The following is a 22,061-nucleotide window of genomic DNA, read 5'->3' as shown; positions in this document are numbered from 1 at the left end:
GAAAATACTTTGCTCTGCTATGAAATTGTAACTTCCACAGACACTATTGTCCCACATACATTACTTTTTTTCCAAGTAAACACTATTTACCCCCGTCCCTGTCCCTTCCTCTGTCAGCTGCAGGAGTCTACTACTTCCTATAGGGTGCCATTACAGGCAGTGAGAGGATGAGGTGGAGGAAGTTGCAGGCAGTGGTTGTTGTTGAATATTTTCTGTGTGTTTGAATGGAACCACAGAATAGGGAAAGTCTTTACTATGGGAACAAAGCGTTAGAGCAGGTGGGAGGACAGAGCTATTTGTTGTGTCAGAAACACTGCAAACCACATGAAGTTCTGTGAAGTGTATAGATAACTATTGTGAGTAGGTGAGGGAGCAGAGCTGGCAAATCCTTGTATAAGAGTATATCAGATATTTTGGTAGTTGGTGATGTAATATAGGTGCAGTTTTGCCTTTTAGAAAGCTATTCACTAGAGCCTGCACTGGCTTTATTAATGTTTTTTGAAGTGGTCATACTCATGAGGGCTCTCACTCAGAGCATGGTGGGATAAATTCAATTCCTTCCTCTGCCTGCAAGAAATCTGAACTCTGTCTTATCCTTAGCTATTGGCCTGGATGACCTTGAATGCAACAACATGCTCTAAATCTGTCCTAGGGACTAAAACCCAGGTACCTCTTTATGTGGATATATATCCTAACCTAGAAATTCTTTTGAGTCTTCTTAAAAAAAAACTGAAATATAGTGTGTAATATCACAGTGCTCTTCTAGATTTCTGTCTTATCATGCTACCTAAGACTCTGATTGAAATATTCTTCCTAATATGAAGTAGGAGCTGAACCAAAACCTATTTGTAATAAAAGCTTCTCAGAGGTATCTCATAACTGAGATAACACAATTTCTTGTCTGACAGGACCCTGTTTCATCCTATGAATCTGTCCTAAACTTGCTTGCATGAATCCTGTGAACACTGTTCTCCCTGTTCTGTGCACCTCACTTGTATACTTGAATTCAAATATGCTGTACTGTGAACATTTTGATATAAGCAATTAAATAAAGTCTTTTTTTTTTTTTAATTCAATAAGGCACAGTTTTTTACAGAATCAGGTTTATGAAGATGCAAGCCCTATTGAGGGTTTAGCATGTAAGCTCTTTAAAAATCCAGGTAGCCACCTATCTACATTTCTAGGAACTTTTTAAAGACCTAGGTACATATTTCTTAGAAGTCAGGTGTAGTTTATTTCAACTGTACAAAGTTAACCTTTGAATATAAGTGAATTTTAATGTTGGTAATATAAGTGCATTTGAAGTTTTGGTGGTGTTTTTTAATTATTATTTTATTTTATTCTATTTTTTTTTTTCAATATTTTGCAAAATACTGCATTTTTACAGAACTATCAAAATAGCTGGAGAGGCAATGTCAAATTAAAACTTGTATTTCTTTCTAGAAAATGCAAGAAATTGAAGAGCCAAATAACTTCCCCTGAACAAAATAATTTGATTAACAGTCTTATTTGCTAAAAGCCATGGGTGATACAAATTATAATTAGGAATAGTTGCTGTAATTTTACAATAGTTGTTGCATGCCTGACTGAGCGCTATGTGGCTATTCCCAACCCTCCCCTTAAGTAAACTCTGAAAAGCATTTAGTATGGAAGGGAAGTTTTCTTTGGCGTTGTGTACACTTTAACTTGTTTGCATAACCGTGCTGATAGGTTTATATCATTAAACTCTCTTAACAGAGGAACAGGTTATGTTGACTTAAGTATTACTAGAAAAGTAATTCTCAGGACAGCTCTCGAATGGGCTTAATATATTATTAATCTCCTCTCTGCTATTCTGAGAAAACCATTTCTTGTAAAATAAACTAAAGTAGTCTATAGAGCTCCTATTAGCCACAATAATAGCTGATGAAGCCACCCAATACTCTCAGGAGATAGGTATTATTATAATAATTATACTAATGCGTAAAATGAGGCACAGAAAGATTAAGGCCAAATTCAACTGTGTGTGACTTGCCCAAGGTCACAGTGTAATCAGCGGTATGCTGGGAGTAGCACATCAACAAAACAAATCCTGGATCATAGTTGATTACTTATTCATAGAAGAATTAACTTCTGAAAAACACATTTTTTCACACAGTTTTCATCAGTCTTTTGAAGTATAGTATCATTCTGTGTCTTCCATCAGCTAAGGCCTTCCTCTATTTCAGTAACTCTGTTCTTTATATCACACAAGGGAATAGTTAATGCTTTGTCTCTGATTAATAAGAAACTTCTTTATTGATGATTTACAGATGGACACTGTGCTTCTCAGATAATGGGAGATTCATAAAAAGTAATAATCTGAGAGGGGATCAGAAATTCTCATGATAGTCATAAAGTTACTCTGTAAATCCCTCCTGTGCTTTATGTGCTTTGGCTCATCAAGTGCCTGTTGGTATGACAAAAATACGTGTATGTGAAATTCACACTTTATCGTAGTTTTGCTTTTTTTCCCCATTTCTGTTCCTTTTGCTGATGATAGATTTTTGTAACTTGACAATTCCTTATAATAATGTCGCTGGTTATGTTTAGACTGAAGAAAACTGATACTTAGTATCTAAAAAACCATACTTGAATTATGGGCCCTTTTCCAAGTACAAGCTGCCTTTGATATGTATTAATCAAAGCCTGTCCAGACAAGGTTTATTTATGTTTCTTTTTCTGCTCAGCCTTGGGTCGTGGTTCTTACATGACTGATATTCCCTGAATGATTCCAGCCATGCTAACAGTTTATCAGCTGCTCTGCAGTGATATGCAAGAATCTGCTTTGGCAGAAATATAAAAGCCACTAGTACAGACAGACTAGTCTCTGAACTGTTGACCTGATAATTTCACTTACTGTAGTAGCTGCACATCTATACAATATAGTTGCTGTAGGTGCTGTGAAATGTCAGATTAACACACTGGCACAGTACATCTCATTAGGCTTTCAAACCCATTGATTATAGCACCAGAAAAAAATAATATTGGAAAGGACCACTGGTGCTCAGCTGATCTAATCTTTTTTCAAAGCTAGGATAACATCAAAACTAGATCAATTTGCCCACGGCCTTAGCCAGTCAAGTTTTGAATACTTCCTAAGATGTAGGTCCTGAGAACCTGTTCCAGTGCCCACAATCTCATTGTGAAGATTTTTTTATTATGTCTAGAATTTCCTTTGCCGCAGCCTATGACTGTTGCCTCTTGTCCTTTCATTGTGCATCTCTGTTAACAGAGATGGTCTGGCTCTGTCTTCTCTACCTTTAAGAGGAGAGAGAGAAATGGCAGTTAGATTTCTCTTAGCCTTCTCTTATCATGCAGAATAATCCCTTAATACAATGTTGCTTATCATATTCTGCTTCTTAGAGGTTCCCTGCCAGGCTCTCCACAGTTCTCTTGTTCTGGGGCACAAACCTGAAGACTACGTGAACACAGCTGAACTTCCTGATGTGGAAGTTCCAAAAATGCCAAATAGTGGAGAATCGTAGCCTCCCCAGATCTGCTGGCTATGCATTTGCTAATGTGGTCCCATATGTGGTTAACTTCCATCACTGCACATTTACAGTTGTCATTCATGTTATGTTCAGGACCCCAAAGTCCTTTTCACAGGGCATTTTCCTGGCAAGTCAGAATGTACTCAAGCACTGAGTGGCGTTAACACAGGTGCAGCATTAACATCTGTCAGTGCTGAACTCCATGAGGTTCCTGTTTGCCCATTTTTCTGCTTTGCTGAGGTTCCTCTGAATGGAAGCTGTCCCATCTGGGCTTTTTCCTGCTTGACGTCACCCCCAAATTTGCTAAGAATTGCTTCTGTCTTGCTGCCCATATCTATGATGAAGATGGTAAAAAGTTTTGGAATACTGACCCATCTAAAATTTAAGAATAAGTTTTTCAAAAATATTTCAGTTCTGCAGCATTCAACAGCAAGGGCTTAATGATTTTTACATTTTCTTTAATGTTATGATAGAAGCATATACCATGCTGTTACTTATGACTGTCTCAGGATAAAAGCCGCTAGTCTTATCAGGTATTCAGTCTGTCAGCACAAATTTCCATAAAGGTAGCTGCCAGGCAAGATTCATATGTATTCATATGGCTGGTTGTTGAATACATAACTTTACAATGTTTATGATTCTAAATCCATTGCCAAATCAGTGTAGGTTCTTGTTTATAAGAAGAAAGAACTTGCAGTCCCCTCATTATTCTTAACAATTTCCTTTTAGGGCACGGTGGTAAAAGTTACAATTACCACTGGCTAAGAGATTTGGTAAAATCTTTGTTGTTTTCATGTCTTTTTTTCTAATGCTTTTTTTCTAATTTTTCCCATTGCTTGGTGATCACCTTTACATACCTTTCATATTACATGAAGAAAAAAAAAATGTTGTAGTTGCAGATTTCCATGGCAACAGCTATAACTATTTTCTTTGTTTTGTGAAGTTGGAACTTACCAACACAGCAGCAAAGGATTCTTTTCTGTTAAATGGCAACAGTGGATTTTTAAAGGCTTCAATTATAGGACATTTGGTCATGCAACCACAACCTCTACTACACCAAGCAATTTCAAGTCAGTTATAGTATGAAAATGAAATTTAATGGAAAAAAAATACAAGTTGTAGGATTGGTTTTTTGCAGTTATTTCTTTTACATTAGTAAACTAGCATCAGTAAGGAAGAAAAAAATCACTAGTTTCTTTTATATGCAGAAATTTGGACTGTGATTTGGAGAGTTTTGCCTCTCATTTTAAAATTTTGCCTCTCATTTTAAAATGTTTCTGGGCTAAAAAATAATAATATTTATTTAATTCCAATATAAATTATATTTATATATAATTTATATATATATATTTATATAAATTATATATATTATTGTAGTGGGTTTACGTGGCAAGGTTTTGGTAGCAGGGGGCCATAGGGGTGGTTTCTGTGAGAAAGATCTAGAAGCTGCCCCATGTTTGGGAAGGGCCCCGTTGTTTTCCAGATCTGAGCCAATAAGCGATATTGTTTTGCGCCTCTGTGAGAGCATATTTAAGACAGGGAAAAAACGCTGCGCCACTCAGCAGCCAGGAGTGAGAGAACAGCCTTGCAGGTGCCAAGGTCAGTGTAGAGGGAGGGGGAGAGGTGCTCCAGGCGCCGGAGCAGAAGTCCCCTGCGGCCTGTGGTGAGGACCATGGTGAAGCAGGATGTCCCCCTGCAGCCCATGGAGTACCACGGTGGAGCAGGGTTCCATGCTGCAGCCCGTGGAGGAGACCACGGTGGAGCAGGTGGCCCTGCACCGACAGAGGCTGCCGCCTGTGGAAGACCCCTGCCGGAGCAGATTCCGGGCCGGACCTGTAGCCCGTGGAGAGGAGACCACACAGGTGCAGGTGACCTGGCAGGAGCTGCTGCCCGTAGGGGAGCCAGGTTGGAGCAGTTTTCTCCTGAGGGATGGACCCCGTGGTACGGACCCATATCTGGAGCAGTTCTGAAAGAGCTGCTGCCTGTGGGAAGCCCACGCCGGATCAGTTCATCAAGGACTGCATCCCGTGGGTGGGACCCCACAGCACAGGGGACGAGAGTGACCGAGAAGGAGCGGCAGAGAAGAAGTGCTGTAGACTGACCATAACCCCCATTCCCCCGTTCCCCTGCGCCGCTCGGGGGGAGGAGGTGGAAGAGGGTGGTTGGGGGGGAAGGTGCTTTTGGTTTGCTTTTTCCTTTGTTTTCTCACTTCTCTCGCTTGTTAGTAATAGGCAATAAATCTTACTATCTCCTTATGCTGAGTCTGTTTTGCCCGTTACAATAATTATTGCGTGATTTTCTCGTCCTTATCTCAACCCTTGAGCCCTTTTCACATATTTTCTCCCCATTCCTCTTTGAGGAGGGGGAGTGAGAGAGCGGCTGTGGTGGAGCTCGGCTGCCCACTCGAGCGGAATCACAACAATTATATGTTATATTATATATTTATTATGTATTTATATATTATATTATATATATTATTTATATATATATATTTAGTTGTGTGTGAATTATTTTGAATGATTGATTATTGCAGTTCTAAAATTGAGAAATGTTGAGAATTTTGTTTGTATCTATCTAGATACATGATCAATGAGAGCTCCATTTGTGTGGGCACATACAGTGTAAAGGAATAGTTCTTTATTATTACATCCTAGCTTCTCTGTTTATTTTAAATCTGTAAAAAACACTAAAGGCAATGAAGTAAATATTAAACTAAATGTGAATAAATTATTGTAATTGATATTAAAAAAATATATGTATTTGCATACAAAAATAGGCAAGTGTGTTTAGCGTCCCTCCTCAAAAAAAAAAAAAAAAAAAAAAAGTATTTTTCTACTTTAAAACTTTATAATTTACTTTCATGTGTATTGTATAACTAGCCCTGATATGTATGATTGAAGATGCATTTGAGATGCCTAAAAATAAATACTTAATGGAAAGAAAATATATTGTTTTGGAAGGTTTTGAAGAGTCATCTGTACCTTTGCTACATGCTACTGATTTTTATGGGTTTGTTGTGTTTGTGTTGTTTTTTTTTTTTTTTTCTTTTTAATTGAAATGTCTGTGTCTGACATATAAAATTAACTTCTGAAAATGTCAGAAAGTAGAGGTCAGCAAATCTGTATGTGCTACTAAATACTGGAGTCACTCAATGACAAGCTTAATAAGGCAAAATATTGATGATTGTTTAGCAAGTATTCAGAAAATTGTATTGCTGTCATTTTATTAGAGTTCATTGGTATCAGCAGTTTCTATATACAGAGATGAAGTAACTAAAATAAATGTGATTTCCACAAATATGTATAATTGGGAACTACTGATCTATTTTAGACTATAGAATAAAAATGTAATAAACAAGCTTGTGAGGTCCCAGGCATTTATTTTATCAGAAAGACTGAAACTCAGATAACTGTGCAGTGAACACTCAATACAGATTCTAGCATTTTGTTGCCAAAACATGTGTGTAAGCCTTAAAATTACAAATTTACTCTGGTAAGGTTTGCCCAAATAGGGACATTCTTAATTCACCTTTCTTGCTACACACTAGAGAGAGTTTTGAAAGGGTTCTTCACAAATGGTCATTTTTTTCATGTCATGATTTTTAACATGCTAGCTCTAAAACTAGCCAAAGCTACTTCCATGAAGTCAGAAAGGCTATCTTTCCAATACTCTCAAGTAAAACATTGAGAACTTCAAGTGTCCAAGATCCTTCAAGATGTCATATCTTTTGGCGAGCAGCACCGTGAAAAAACTTCCATACTCTGAGATCTTCTCTAAAGCGTATCAGGCTGAGGTGACACATGGGCAGTATTGTCAGAGAGAAGGATACCCAGCAGAGCAAGGACAGCAAAAAGCAGACAGAGGAAGTAGGGCAAGACTGTATAAGTCAGCACTGATAGCAAGTCTCACTATTTTTAACTTTGGTTTGACACACTTCATGAAAGTGAACATTCTGGAATACAGTAAATCTCAGGTTGAATTGCCTAAAAACACTTATTCCTGGTGAAACACACCAGTCTTTGCAGACAGTGTCTTTGATGTCTCCAACTCCTTCATTTAACTTCATTTTTCCCACCCCAACTTATTTATCTCTATAGTTTTCAGAAGATCAAACACTTGTCCCTTTTTGGTTAAAACCTACTTTTTAATTTTGGAGATGTTAATCACAGAATCACAGAATGTCTGAGGCTTGAAGAGGCCACTGGAAGATATTTTGTCCAAGACACCCGCTCAAGCAAACCACTACGGGTTGCCCAGGAATATGCCCAGATGGCTTTTAGTATCTCCAAGGAGGGAGACTACAGAACCTCTCTGTTCAGTCTGTGCCAGTGCTCAGGCACCTGCACAATCACCTTTCCTCTTGTTCAGAGGGGACTTCTGTGTTTCAGTTTGTGTCCATTGCTCTTCTTCTGGCACTGGGAACCACTGAAAAGAACCTGACCCTGTCCTCTCTGCACCCTCATTTCGGGTGTTTTTATACATTGATATGATCCCCACTGAGCCTCTTCTTCTCCAGGCTGAACAGTTCCAGTCTCTCTGCCTTTCCTCATAGGAGAGATTCTCCAGTCCTTTAGCCATTTTATTGGCCCTTACCTGGACTCTTTCCTGTAACTCCATGTATCTCTTGTATTAAAGAGCCCAGAACTGGACAGAGCACTCCACATGTGGCCTCATCAGTGCTGAGAGAGGGGAAGGGCCACCTCTCTTGACCTGCTGGAAACACTTCTCCTAATGCAGCCCAGGATGCCATTAACCTTCTTGGTAGCAAGGGCACATTGTTGGCTTATGTTCACCAGGTTCACCAGGTCTTTTTCTGCAAAGCTGCTTTCTAACTGGGTGGCCTCCAGCATGTACTGGTGCGTGGAGTTTTTCCTTCCCAGATACAGGACTTTACACTTCTCCTTGTTGAACTTCATGAGGTTCCTGTCAGATCATTTCTGCAGCCTGTTGAGGTCTTCATAGATGGCAACACAGCCCTCTGGCACTCTTCCCAGTTTTGTGTCATCAGCAAACTGGCTGAGGATACATTCTGCCCCATCATCCAGATCATGAGAATGTTGAACAAGACTGTGCCCAGTATTGACTGGCCTCCAACTAGACTTCATGCCACTGATCTTCACCCTCTGGGCCCAGCTGTTCATTCAGTTTTCAATCCAACTCATTGTCTGCTTATGAAGCTCATATTTCAACAGCTTCTCTGAGGATCTTATTGGAGACAGCGTCAAAAGCCTTACTGAAGTCTAGGTAAACAATATCTACTGTTCTCCTTTTTTCTACCAAACCAATCATTTCACCATACATGGTTATCCTGTTGGTCAAGTATGTTGGACTCCCTTGGAGAATCCATGCTGACCACTCACAATTATGTTCTTGTCCCCCATGTGCCTGAAAAGGGTTTCCAAGATTACCTCACCTTCCAAGGTTCCATCACCTTCCCAGGGATCAAGGTGAGGCTGAACATCCTGTAGTTCCCAGGGTCCTCCTTCTTACCCTTCTTGAAGATATGAGTGACATTGGCTTTCCTCCTGTCCTTTGGCAAGCCTGTACTTGACTATCCTGCTATTAACTCCTAGATTCAATGAAGGTCAAAACTTCTCCTAGCCTTCCATCAATTCATCACCCACTAACAAACACTCATAGTAATGCAAATAATTTACATTTTTCCAAAATGAGACAAAAATGAATATTTCAGTGATGAACTGCTTGAGATGAATGACCCCTAGAACACATCTTAGAAACTTAAGCTAATACAACACAAGCAGATCTATATCATTGCATTATATGCCACCTGTCCTCAGTTAAGCATTCATAAGTCGATCTGAGGGCTTGTTCTAAGACTGTGACTCATCACCATTTTTAACTTGAAGAAAATATGTAGGAAGGTGTTATTTTTGATTTTGTTTCCAATTGTATTTGTTTTTTCACTCTGATCCTCCCTATTTCCCATCTGGAAATAGTCATACCTTTAAGCAAACCACTTTCAAATGTCCCAGGAGATTTTTTTCTTTTAAAACCTGAAGACTTTGTCCTGAGTAATGCTGCGTGGAGAAATTATTTTATAGTTCCACACAGTCTTATCCCAAAATTCTGTATGTTTGCAGGGCAGCAGGTCTACAAAAATCTTTTCTTTTGTGTCATCCAGCACCAATCTCTATTATGATAAAAGCTCCCATATCATGCTGACAGAAGGACAATCAATGTCTGCCAAAGCACCTGTGCAATACTGGATTCTCTATTACATATGCATTGAACACAGTAGTTCAACCTGCTAGGAACTGTTTCTGTTTGTTTGGGACCCCTAACAACTAGTTCATAGAATCATAGAATCATAGAATATCCTGAGTTGGAAGGGACCCTTAAGGATCATCAAGTCCAACTCTCGACACCGCACAGGTCTACCCAAAAGTTCAGACCATGTGCCTAAGTTCACAGTCCAATCTCTTCTTAAATTCAGACAGGCTCGGTGCAGTGACCACTTCCCTGGGGAGCCTGTTCCAGTGTGCAACAACTAGTTAGTTATGTTGTAGTTAATGTAGTTAACTACATTAACTACATTAACTGTAGTTAATGTAGTTAATATGTAGTTATGTTTGTTTTCAGCAAGACCTACTGTGTAGTCAGGTTTGGAATAGTCTCAACTCTGTTCTTGGCAGCAGCATCTCCCGTGTTATTAGTAAATGTTTTTATTCATTAAAAAAAAAAAAAAAAAGATAAAATAGTTCAAATATGGCTTATAATACAATAGCTCAAACCCTGTAAAGATGTAGGAACCTGACATTCTGCCCTCAGAGTAATCAGAGTAGTTTCCACAGGTGGTAAATGAAAGAAAGAAACAAAAACAAGATTTCATAACAGAAATAAGTGAAGACACACACCTTACTGACATTTAACAAATATTATCCCAATGCACTATAAAACCCAGCTACTTTCCTCCAACATTAATCTATTCTGTCAGACAACAAAGTGATCTATTATGAGCTTCTTTCAGAGAAAAAAAAAAAAAAAAAAAAAAAAAGAAAAAAAAAAAAGAAAAAAAAACTTCTGCCAGAAAAGGAGCAAAATGTCCCAATTCTTTTATTATAATACAGTCATAAAGAATATCAGTCCCACTGAATCTCCCTTCATAATGCTTTTCTTTCACCACTGCTTTATTATTCCTACATAATATTATTCCACAGCCAAAGACTAATCATCATCCATGTTGGCACTGCAAAGCAGTGTTAGTATTTTGAGATTTTTTTTCCTCCATGATTGATTAAGAAACTCTGTAAAAGGTCCTTACAAAGTTAGAATAGTTACTGAAAACTCAAATACTATAAATGTATTACAAAGATTGAAATCGCTGAAATTACTTTCACAGCTAGTTTTTCTGTAAGTCTTTCCAGAATACTTATGAGATCATATATCTGGAGTTCTTTGCCAATATTATGTCAGAAACAGCAAGCTGGGTAAAGCAGTATATAGGAAAGAAATAGTATGCTGATACCTGTAAGTGTTTTTATTGTTAGTGGACAGCTTTAAATACTGAGTCCAAATCATGCATGAATGACTATTTTGTAAGCAAGATAAGGGATTGTGAATAAAAGGTTATGGGAAGATTGTAGCCATAGAGTAGTTATAAATAGTACATTCACATTGGACTTCAATAGGAATATATCCTGTATCCTATTAAGTATTTGCATAAGTCTTGGATAAAGATACTATCTAGTCATGAAAATTCCTGATCTTACCATTACAATATGAAATTGAGTCAGTGAAGAGCAGGAATTCAAAAAGAATTTTAAAAGGCAATGTGGACAAACTGTTTGCAACAGCAAAATAATTTCAACAGAAGCATATGCAAACCACTATACTTAAGAATAATCAGTGTCACAATACAGGATGGAAACTGCTTTTTGTAGAACAGGTCTATGTATCACAGTACACAAGTTGAACATGGTACAATAGTGTCTGCTTTGCAAAAAGGCAAACATGATACCTTCTTGGCTTTAACTTAAGAATCATTAAAAAAATAAAAGGTGTTTTACTTCTCTCTTTTTTTTGTGCTCTAATTTATGCTTGGGTGATGCTAGATTGTATAATTTTTGAATTCCAATAATATGTCACTGTGAAATGAGTTTGTGCCATTCCACTGGCAACTTGTGGATTCTTGAAGTGAAATATATTTCTTGTATCCCTTCTACTTCTACTTCAAAGCTTACTCACAAAGGAATCTTCTTTAGAGTTATAAAGAAAAAAAAAATAGTAAAATTCATGTTTCTAGATTACAATTCTTGTTAGTCTTCTGTGACCTGGTTCTCTTGCTATTTTGTTAAAGACTTATGAAAAAGTGAAATGGGCCAGACTTTTTTATCTGTAATAACCTAAACTATTTCCAAAGCAAATCTGTTAAATATATATATATATTATTTGCAGATTAAAATATGGATTAAGATATGGATTGAACTGTTGTCTCCCCAAGACAAATTTATTTCCTTTTGCCTTTTATATTTTGACTATTTTACTGCAAACAGAAAATTAGAGAATAATATGCTAAACAGATCAAAACTCTAAAAACACAAAAATATGTGTAAGAGGCTCCATTCTTGGAACTGCATTCATTATTAATAAGAGAGTAACAAATCTAAGTCAGTTGAGTTGCCCTGTGGGAATTAAAACAAAGATTTAGCCCCTAAGCCCTGTTTCATGAAAGAAAAATAGTGAAAAAATATGAGGAACAACATAGAATAACATATTAATATATTTTTTTTTTCATTTCTATTTTAAGAACTATAAAGTTGTCACTGGCAAAGAAAAGCTTCATATGACTTAAGATTTTAAGTAACCAAGAAAGAAAGTGTTCACCATATGAAAGGTATCTTATCAAAGAAAGATTCTGGAAGAAATTAGGTAAAACCAAACTACTAGGTAATTCACATCCAGTAATGAAAATGCTTTGGTGATGGCTTTATATATATATGTGTGTATATATATATGTGTGTATATATATGTGTGTGTATATATATATATATACATGGATATATATATAAGTTAGTGTGCTTTTGATGTATGCACTTCTACTCTTCCCCCAAATTCTAATTACCCCATCACTTTTACCTTCTAAGGTGGGCAAGAAAGTCTACATTATGTTATTTGTTTCCTGAAGTCTCATCAGATGTGAGGAATATTTGTAGCAAAAGCATTCTAGGTGCATGCTTTAGTTAATGGTACATTATTATATTAATGTTCTTGATTTGGTATACAGCTTTTACTTTCCTTTATATTTCTAAATCTAGTTAGCAAAGATTAAATTTAGTTAATTCCTAGAGAAAAGTGTTTATTTCTTCTATGTGATTGTACTACTTCTGCTGTTATGGGCCCTTCCTTTCTGAAGAGTTAATGCTAATGTGTCTGAGCCTGTTTTGCCAGCTCCTGAGAATGTGCTAGAGTGGGAAACAACAACAGAACTTTGGCCTCCATACTCAGAGATATTGATTTAATTCTGTAATTGGAAAATAAGCCTAAGGACACAGCTGACATAATTTTTTAAGATATTTTTGAATTGCTATATTGTTAAGTCAAGGACAGAAATAAATCTGTGTAGGAAACTGATGGGCTACAATTTTAGAGAAAAGAGAAAAATTAGAGGTTTTTTGCTTGATTTCTCCTGTAAGGACATGTTTTCTGTTTGAGTTAGATGAATCAGATAAAGGTTGAGGACAATTCAGTTTTGGTTTGGTTTGGTTTGATGTTTTCTGAGGCATAGTAAGAAGATGAAAAGGAAGAAGAATATCTAGGATGAGGTCTCTAAATTTACCCAGAGTGATCTCTTCCACTGGGCTGGAGAGCAAGTCTCAAACCTGAGAGACTAATTATGTTACAAATTAGCAGTTCTGGTTCACCTTCCATGATCTGTAAAATGCTTGTTTTTGACATTGTTAACTAACAATGTTCATTTACACTTCTGGTAAAAAGAGTTTTGAAACAGTAGATCTTTGTACATTCAATTCTTGTTTAACCTGTATTATTTGCTATATTATTCATATAGCAAAAAATCTATGTAATTATACATGAATAGTTGATTGTATGTATGTTTAGATGTTTGTTTTCTTCCCCTTTGTTTCCAAAGTTTTTTATTTGAAACACCCACAGGCTAGCACATAAGATGTTCTGTACAGAAAGTAGGTTTCTGACAGCTGATTATCCATTTTCCTTTGAACATAGCAATATTTTTGCAAACACCAGTTTGTAGGAGTAAGCCTCCTATCATTGTCTCATACATTTGACCAATAAGTTAATTTTATTCATAAAAATTATAAAAATATACACTGTAGTTAATAATGACCTAACAATTAGTAAAAATAACTTAATGGACAAATGAGATGTACAATGTACAATGAGATTATCATCCTTCATATTACTGACAAGATATTAAGGTCTTGAATTCTGTATGTTTATGTTTATATTTTAAGGTATCAAATTAAAAACAAAACTGACTGTATTTTACTTTTTTTTTGGTGTTTTGTTTGTTTGTTTTCTGAGGATAGTATTTTCATAAAATATAAATTGTTTTTTCTCTCTATGGTGTCCCCAAAGAAATCTAGTTCTTCAGACCATATTGTGTTTAGCATATAGTGATACTTTTTTTCCCAAAAGGTGATATCAGAAGTTGTTCTTTAATTAGAGAATCTGAGGAAACAAAATATTGTGAATGCTCACAATGTACTACAGCATTTCTTATTTTAATTTAAAATAAGAATGATTTTTTTTTAATTCTTTCACAGCTTTAATATTTGCATCTGTTCTGCATCAGTGTTGGTCAGATCAGGCCATTAATCACCTCAGATCATGAATAAAAAAAATAGCTTTAACTATTTCAGTTCATCCCATAGATTTATCTTTGAGACAATGAACCATAGTCAAAGCAGTTCTCTTTACTAGAATTTGTTCATAACGCATAATAATGAGTTTTGCCCATTGCCTAGACTGAAGTTTACCTTTAAATTCTGAATAAATCATCCATTTACTGAAGTTACATGATGTTTTATTTTTCTAAATCAACAAAATTACCTTTGTTACTCTTGCTAAAATGAAACAGTAATTCTTAGAATGTTTGATATTGCCTTGATCTCCACAATAAAGGAACTTCTGTACACTGAAAAACTTAAACTTCCCAATCTCCCCAAAATAGATCAAGCTTTTGAACTTCTCTTAATGGTTGAATTGTTTCTTCACAGTCTTTACTTCATATTGAATAGCTTGTAGTGATGATCTGCAGCACCGACAAATGAAATGAAATACTGGCTATAAATGAGCTGTGAAGACATTAGCTATAGAAAGGGATTAATTCTGATGATAATTCTCAAGAAAAAAAAAAAAAAAAAAGTAATTGCTATAGATTGAACAGAGATCGAAATATTCACCACACGTCAATGAATATTAATTCTCAAAGATGAAATAATTATAAATCTTTGGGTAAATATTGTTTCTAAACAAGCCACGTATTTGTTGGTTTATTTGTTTTTGTTTGTATGTTTTTAATTAGTATTACAGATTATCATATGATTGTATGGATAAAAATGGCTTTTTGAATTTTGGATTATGATTCTGAAAGAGGAGTCTCTAGGAATTAATCATTAGCCTGCAATAAGCGATCTAAACCATGAATACCTTCTGCTGTATAGATGGACTCTCTGAAAATGTGGCTTACCATTTCAGACTACCACCCTCACCATACTGGTCCTGCTCCTGAAATTAAGGATTTTTTTTCTCTAAATCTTTACATGCAATTGATCCATTCAGTGCTGTTCCTTCCAGACATCTGAAGAAATGACATGCTCCACAGATACAATGATTTGTTAGATCCCACAAATTTTATATTTTTTCTGTAAAGCCAGAGATACACAATTTTTGCAGATAAATTTTATTTTCTTCTATCTGGAGAAAGTGTAAGGTACACAGACATATCCAAAACATTATCAGGTGTATTATCAGCATGAAAAAGGCTCTGTCATTGTTTCTGTTTCCTATAGCCTAGTCTTGTCTTTCTTCCACAGCTCATTTCACATCTGTTTTGGAGACAGAACTGTCGTTATTAAAGTTTACATTCCTCCTGTCAGGTTTCTGTGCTGTAGCTCTTGTAGATGTGAACACTTATCATGTAATTCATGCCTTCAGTTACATAAAGTCCCCAAGACTGGGAAATTTGCTCTTGAGATTGTAGCCTGGTACTGGTAATGAAATGCCTCTACTTAAATGGAGGGTTATGGGACTAATGACCCTTCGTTGCTAATTATCTGCCGGTTGTCTCAGATTCTTTTTTAACATCTTTCTGGATAGGCAATCCAATATGCACGTTACATGACAACAAATAAATGTGATTATAGAGGGTTTTAAGATTTCAGGCATATTCTAATGCATCACTATAGTAAAGTTAAAGAAGAAAACAAAATTCCAGTGGTGGTAAGAATAGCCATTGACAAATAAGGACATACTCTTACGTGCTAATATTAATTTTGCTAGCAAACCTGTATAGCAAAGTATACTTCTGCATCCATTTTTCTGAGCATTCGGAATGCCCATGCTTACAGTGCATTTTAAATGATAGTAGAAAACCTGTGGTAATTCAGCAAATAGTGTCTTCATAACAGCATTGCTTCAATTTATGGTTTCAATATTTATCTATCAAGTATACTTATGTGTGATCTTTCCCTTATGTTTGATTTCTTTTTTAGCTCCAGACCAGTCTGTCTGAACCAATGACATTATCCAAGTCAATCTCACTTCCTCGAAGTGCATATTGGCATCATATCACTCGGCAGAACAGCGTTGGAGAAATCTACAGTTTACAAGGCAAGTTCCTTTTAAGTACATGCCATGACTATTAACTTCTTTCCACTTTACCACAATTCATGTAGTTTGCTTTTTATTTGCACTGGTTTTCTCTCCATTTCATTTTATCAATTGTCAGGAACTGCAGCAGGTTTCCCAAATTTACATAAAGCAGGTTTCTTTTAGTCAGTTTGTAAACTATTGGTGAAAATTATTCCAAGAATCACTACACATACATACTAGATAGACAATTTGGCTCAATGTAGTTTCTCAGTAGCTAATGAATGTCAGGGTGCTTTAGTACTTGTCTTCCAATAAGATTGTGTAGATTTCCAATAAGATTTGGGCAACCTCAGGGTGCCCAATTAAATCTACATCAGGTAGCTGTATAAATTGCAAGATTAGAATGAAGTAATTCTAGGAAAAAGAGCTACTCTTGGTGAATTTGCTCGGAGAATCGTATATATGAACTGTTGATTAGACTAACTTACAGACATGCTGTATACAACTATCATCTGTTTTTGTATCCAAATCTCTTTCATATATTTAGATTCTAAGCTATTTGCCTAAATGGTATAATTAGCATAAGGAGGAGGATAGGGAGGATTCACTGCTGTTAAGCTGAAATTATTTTGTATCTTTTAGGAAATTGACATTATCATTAAATTTAAAATGTAGACATTAATTAAAATCATTTTTTCACTTAAAAAAAAAAAAGTAAAAAGTACCAAACTTATTCCTTGAGCAAGAGTTTAAGGATTTCATTTGAATTCCCATTTAATAAGCTGTTTGCATAAGCAATTTACATTTAGATGGGAGGTTAGAAACTACTCAAGAACCAGAGTATGCAGTCCAAGAAAACATATTACATGCTTTCATGCAATATATAGATTAAATCCACGATGTATTTGTTTTGTAAATTATCACATAAATTAAAATCAGCAGGTAAGCTGTGAATTCAACAGGTGACTCATTAAAGGGTACAGCATTTGTTTTTCCTCATCCCCATCCAATAAAGGCAAAGTAAACTGCTAATCATAATTACAGACTTACAGATAAATAAAACTAATGAAAAAATAATAATAACCTTCCAGAAGTTGGTTGTGAAAAAGGTTGTGCCTGTAGATCACCTTTAAAAAAATTATTATGTCACTGATATCTTTCATGAACACAATAAGAATGGAAAAAGTATTTTTATAGAGGTATTAGAGTTCCTCTTCTTATATGCTTGGTGAGATTTTCCTTTAGAAAAAGAACAGTGAAAGTGTTATGACATGCAGGACGTGAGAAAATGGAACATTATTTATCTCTGCTGTACCTTTTGTTTCTCATAACTGGGCTTTGTAATTCAGTACAATTTAATTTAAACAAAAGCAAAATTTGATACATCAAATACTCAATATGCATACCAACTGCGTCTGCAGGAGGCAACTTATTGGAAGTGTACTATTAAAAATGCAAGAATTCTGATTTTTGGAAGTAGGTAGATTCTATTCCCACATCCACTGAAACATGGGACTAATAAATATTTCAGAACTTAATATTTTCATTCATCTTACATGTACTACAATGACTGAAACTTGAGAAAGCGTAATAGATTTCAGGAGAGAGCAGTCCAGTTTTAACAGTGGGCTAAGAAATGCACCCTGAGGACAAATTTCCCTGCCTCCAATTGCAAAACTTCAACATTCAATAATATTATTCATTATCTGTAATGAAGATCTCTTTGAACTTTCTGCTGCAATGCTTCTGGCTAATTAAATGCAGTATATTTGTGCAGAAGCTTAAGGGAGCAAAAAGTACACGTTTTTGTCCTAGTACCTGTTCATACTAATAGTCTTCGCACAGAAAAGACCTACTAGTCAACAAAGCCTTAGCCCACATGCTTCACACATGAGGGTGGAAGGTGGGTAGGGAGGAAGCCGATTTAAAGCATTACCTCAACACTGACCTTAGCACAACAGACAGGTGAGAAGAGTTGTTGCAGAGGAAAAAAAAAAAACACTTGCTGCTACCGTGGTCTTCTCTGAGTTTAAAAAGGTATATTTCACCTTCAGAAAGGAGACTTTTTATTTAGAGAATAGTCCAGCAAACTCAGTTCAGCACTTCATGTGTGTTTATTACAAAGCATATTACATTAAAAAAGGTGAAAATTTCACATTATTCCCATTGTCTTGCAGATTCTAAAATGAAATAACTATCATGGTGTCTACCAATATTCAGATTACTATCAATAAGAGTAAAGTAACATCCAAGCTCACTGTTAAATACAGTGCAAAAGTATTTGCCTAATGGCAGTTATTTCAGACTTGCAGTTTGAAGTGACTAGAATTTAATTAATAACAGCTGGTGATATATAAGGAGAAATGAACATGTACTCATACTACCTTAGATAAATTGGCTCTTTGGGAGTTATTTAGCAGTCAAATTTAACTTAATTAGTACTGTGAGTTGATCTGATAATGAATATGCTGCAGAGTAAGAAGGGAGGGGGTGGGTGTTTTTTTTAGAGCCTCTATTTCAGATGAAAAAAAGGCAATTCAGTAGATGGATACTGGGTTTATCATCCTCCATCTGCCTATGAAAATCCTTCATGTACAGACCCAAAAAGATTAAAACAGTGAATAATAGTGTTAAAGGAACACACACTGCACAAAATATCTTAAAAATGAGGTGAACTAGTTTCTCTTTATATACCTTTTCTTCTATTTGGTCTTCCTTGCACTCTTTCAGTTCTTGATTGCACTACTATGATGAAAGTAGCAATTTAGTTGTCTAATTAATCTAATACATAGGTACAAGTTGGTGGTTGGCTTTTCCCAGTGGTAGCACATCACCAGTAGTATTATTTCAAATTTTACAGTATAGTGCTGCAGGTCTGGCAGAGCTGCCATGTGATCTGCAGCTGCTGTGTAGGTTGTGCAATAGGCCCTTGTTAGCTGAAACAGTCATGTCTTTTCATTGCTGTGCACTGCCTTTCCTCTTTTCCTGACGTGACATTGGGTATGTGGCAAGCCCTACTGCACAATATGAAAAAGGGGAGGGAAGGGGGAGGGGAATGGGAGGGGAGAGGGAATTGTTTTCACACAGAAAATCACAAAGTTTTTAAAGCCATCAGGTTAAATTCTAGTCTTTCTGTGTTATAATAATTTCACTTAGAGAAGAAAAAACAGTATCTACCCTCATAAGTCATTATTATCAGGCATGTGATTTAGCATTGTTTCACAAAATAATTAAAAACTGAAGTAAGTAAAAAGAATGTCTTTTTATACCACAAATGTTAATTATATTAACTTTTGGTATGGTTTAAAATTTTCCATTTGGGCATTTAGATTTGCTTAGGATGATAAAGGATTGCAGATCGAATATTCAGCTAGCTGAAACGTAGTTTTGTGCACCTTGCTGTAGAGAATGCAGATAGTATAAATTTTGATCATGGTCATGATCATATTATTAAACAAACAAGGCCAAATAAAATTTTGGTATGGAAACCTACATTAGCTTTTTGTATTGCAGTTATGGAAATCCCTTAGGAAACTATTTTCAGAAAATCTAATTACAGTTTGGCCTTTCTCCAAGAAATTCAAAATAAAGAATTGCTTTCAATCACCTCTGTTGTGTTTGAGTCTTATTTGGCTTTGTTTTTGCATACACAAAGGGATGTACCCACTTAAGCAATCGTAATAATTTCTATGAAGGTATTCATGTATGAGTGTGTTTGTATAAGAATTATACCAGTAACACCTTACATGTTATCCTATTAAAGAGAGCAGTAATGCTTTTTTCCAACACAAATTGCTTATCACAATTGCTTATCAAATTCTGTAGTAAGCACATAACAAAGTGATTAAATAACACTAAGATTCCTGCTAAGAGTCTACATTTTTCAACTCAGTTAGGAACTTGGAGAAATAAAACTATAATCTTCAGTGAGACAGGTCTTAGGCCAAAAGCATCATTAAAGCTTGTAAGTATATATGAAAAATAAAAACATAATGGATTAAAAAGTAGCCTCTCTGAAGTCATAGAAATTTTGCTATTGATGAAACTGGTTTTTGTATTTCACACTAAAAATGTGGGAAACTAAACTTTTGCAAATCAAAACAGAATGAACCTCTGGTTCCTCTTTAATGCAAACCTCCTCAAAAATCAGGCCTGCATTGCTCAGTGTCTTTGGCCTTTTTAGGAGCTCTCCTCTCTTTTTTGTAATATATTTTAAATAGAATAGCATGTAGGGTTAACCCATTCGGGTAAAAGGTTTTGTATTTAAAAGGAAAGACAGTCAGACACAAGATTTCTTCCAGATACAAAAGTTTGCAGCCTTTCCAAAGTAGCCTTTTCATATGCCATTTAGAATAATTAGATACTGTTTGAGTTGCTAAATATTTAGAAGGATTTGAATCATCCTGTTCAGCCTTCTTTAGGCTAATCCTGCAGGAATTTCTTATGTGGGCTTCTGCAATTTTCTACAAATTAAAGCATATAAAATGAATTGAAGGACATTCATCATTTTGCCATTTCCATTGTTTGTTCATATGCCCAGGAAAAGAGCACAGAATTCATTTCCCCATCTAATTTGATGCCAGAATAATGTGGATAATGTAAAATGTTAGAATATATCTGTTATTTAAACCTGATTGTTCAGTAATGTTTCACTAAGTGTCTACCAGCAGCTTTGCTGCTGACGTGCTTTATATCCTGCCACCTTCCCATTTCCTTTTCTGAATCTCATCAGGACTTTCACATTAGCAAATGAAGCCTATAAAACTTGAAATATGAATAAAGGACACCTGAAACAAGATACTGAGTAGAGAATGTGTGAGAGCTACATTATTTAAAATGACTACATTATGTGGCTTCTTAAGTCTTACACTGAAGATTAAAACTTTTTCTTCTGAGCTTTGAAGTTCTGTGCAAAATAGTGCATCACTAAGCTGACTTTAAAATGTCATATTGGAAATGGGAAATGTCCTACTCAGAAACTAGTAAAGAAGGACCTCATTTTGTTTTACAATGATTGCTATAGCTAAATAAGTGCATTACTGACCTGCTGTAGAGAGTATCTTAACACACTCCTTTTCACTCTGGTAAATAGCTTAAGAGGTTCTTATGGTTACAAGACATAAAAAACAGGTGGAATGCCAAAAATGATTAATAAAGTATATTCCGTTGTCAAATTCAGAAGTTCTGGTTTACTTTAAGGCCTTTGTTGTAATGCACTTTCTCTCAGTATATGGTCCTCCAGTGAGATCACTCATCAGCAAAGTTATTTTGTGTTAGACCAGAAAGCTCAGGAGTCACTGTACTGTGAGGTTACAACTGAAAGCTTGAACAGTTTATGGAAAGTAGTTAAATCTAACGATTGCCTTTTCTACTCAAGGAAAAAAAAAATGTTTTTAGTACCAACTACAGAATTTTTTAGTTATAAATCTCTTTTTATATCTTAGGTTAATGATTTCATTAATAACACTAGCTTCTCACTCAGTATGAGAAGTAAATTAAGCTTTGGTCCTAGCTTAATTTAACCAAACCCAGGAATTTTTAGTGTGAATTAGCTCAAGAAAACACGTATACTCCTGACTGAAGCTGGACTGCTGCAGTCATTTTATCTCTGTTGTGTGATAAAATTCCAGGACCTTCATTGTGTCATGAGACCTGTAGCTCAGAAAAAGAACATGTGCTGTGGGAGAATAGATGTAACCAGCTCCATGGATGCTAATTGTCAGCTGGCATTGGATT

At 35.7% G+C, this 22,061-nt stretch overlaps 1 protein-coding gene across 2 annotated transcripts in view; it reads left to right on the top strand.

The window, feature by feature from the left end:
- DOK6 (docking protein 6) overlaps window positions 1-22,061 on the top strand; it is a 245,595-nt gene that overhangs the window by 182,896 nt on the left and 40,638 nt on the right. For both annotated transcript variants that reach the window (XM_032182086.1, XM_032182085.1), the window contains exon 7: window positions 16,226-16,343. In XM_032182086.1, the coding sequence (XP_032037977.1) occupies window positions 16,226-16,343 (118 nt within the window). The remainder of the gene's footprint in view (window positions 1-16,225; window positions 16,344-22,061) is intronic.

This window comes from Aythya fuligula, chromosome 2 (assembly GCF_009819795.1).
Source record: "Aythya fuligula isolate bAytFul2 chromosome 2, bAytFul2.pri, whole genome shotgun sequence".
NCBI classification, from domain to species: Eukaryota; Metazoa; Chordata; class Aves; order Anseriformes; family Anatidae; genus Aythya; species Aythya fuligula.
Note: the sequence above shows the minus strand (reverse complement) of the source record. Positions and strands in the feature narration are given on the sequence as shown.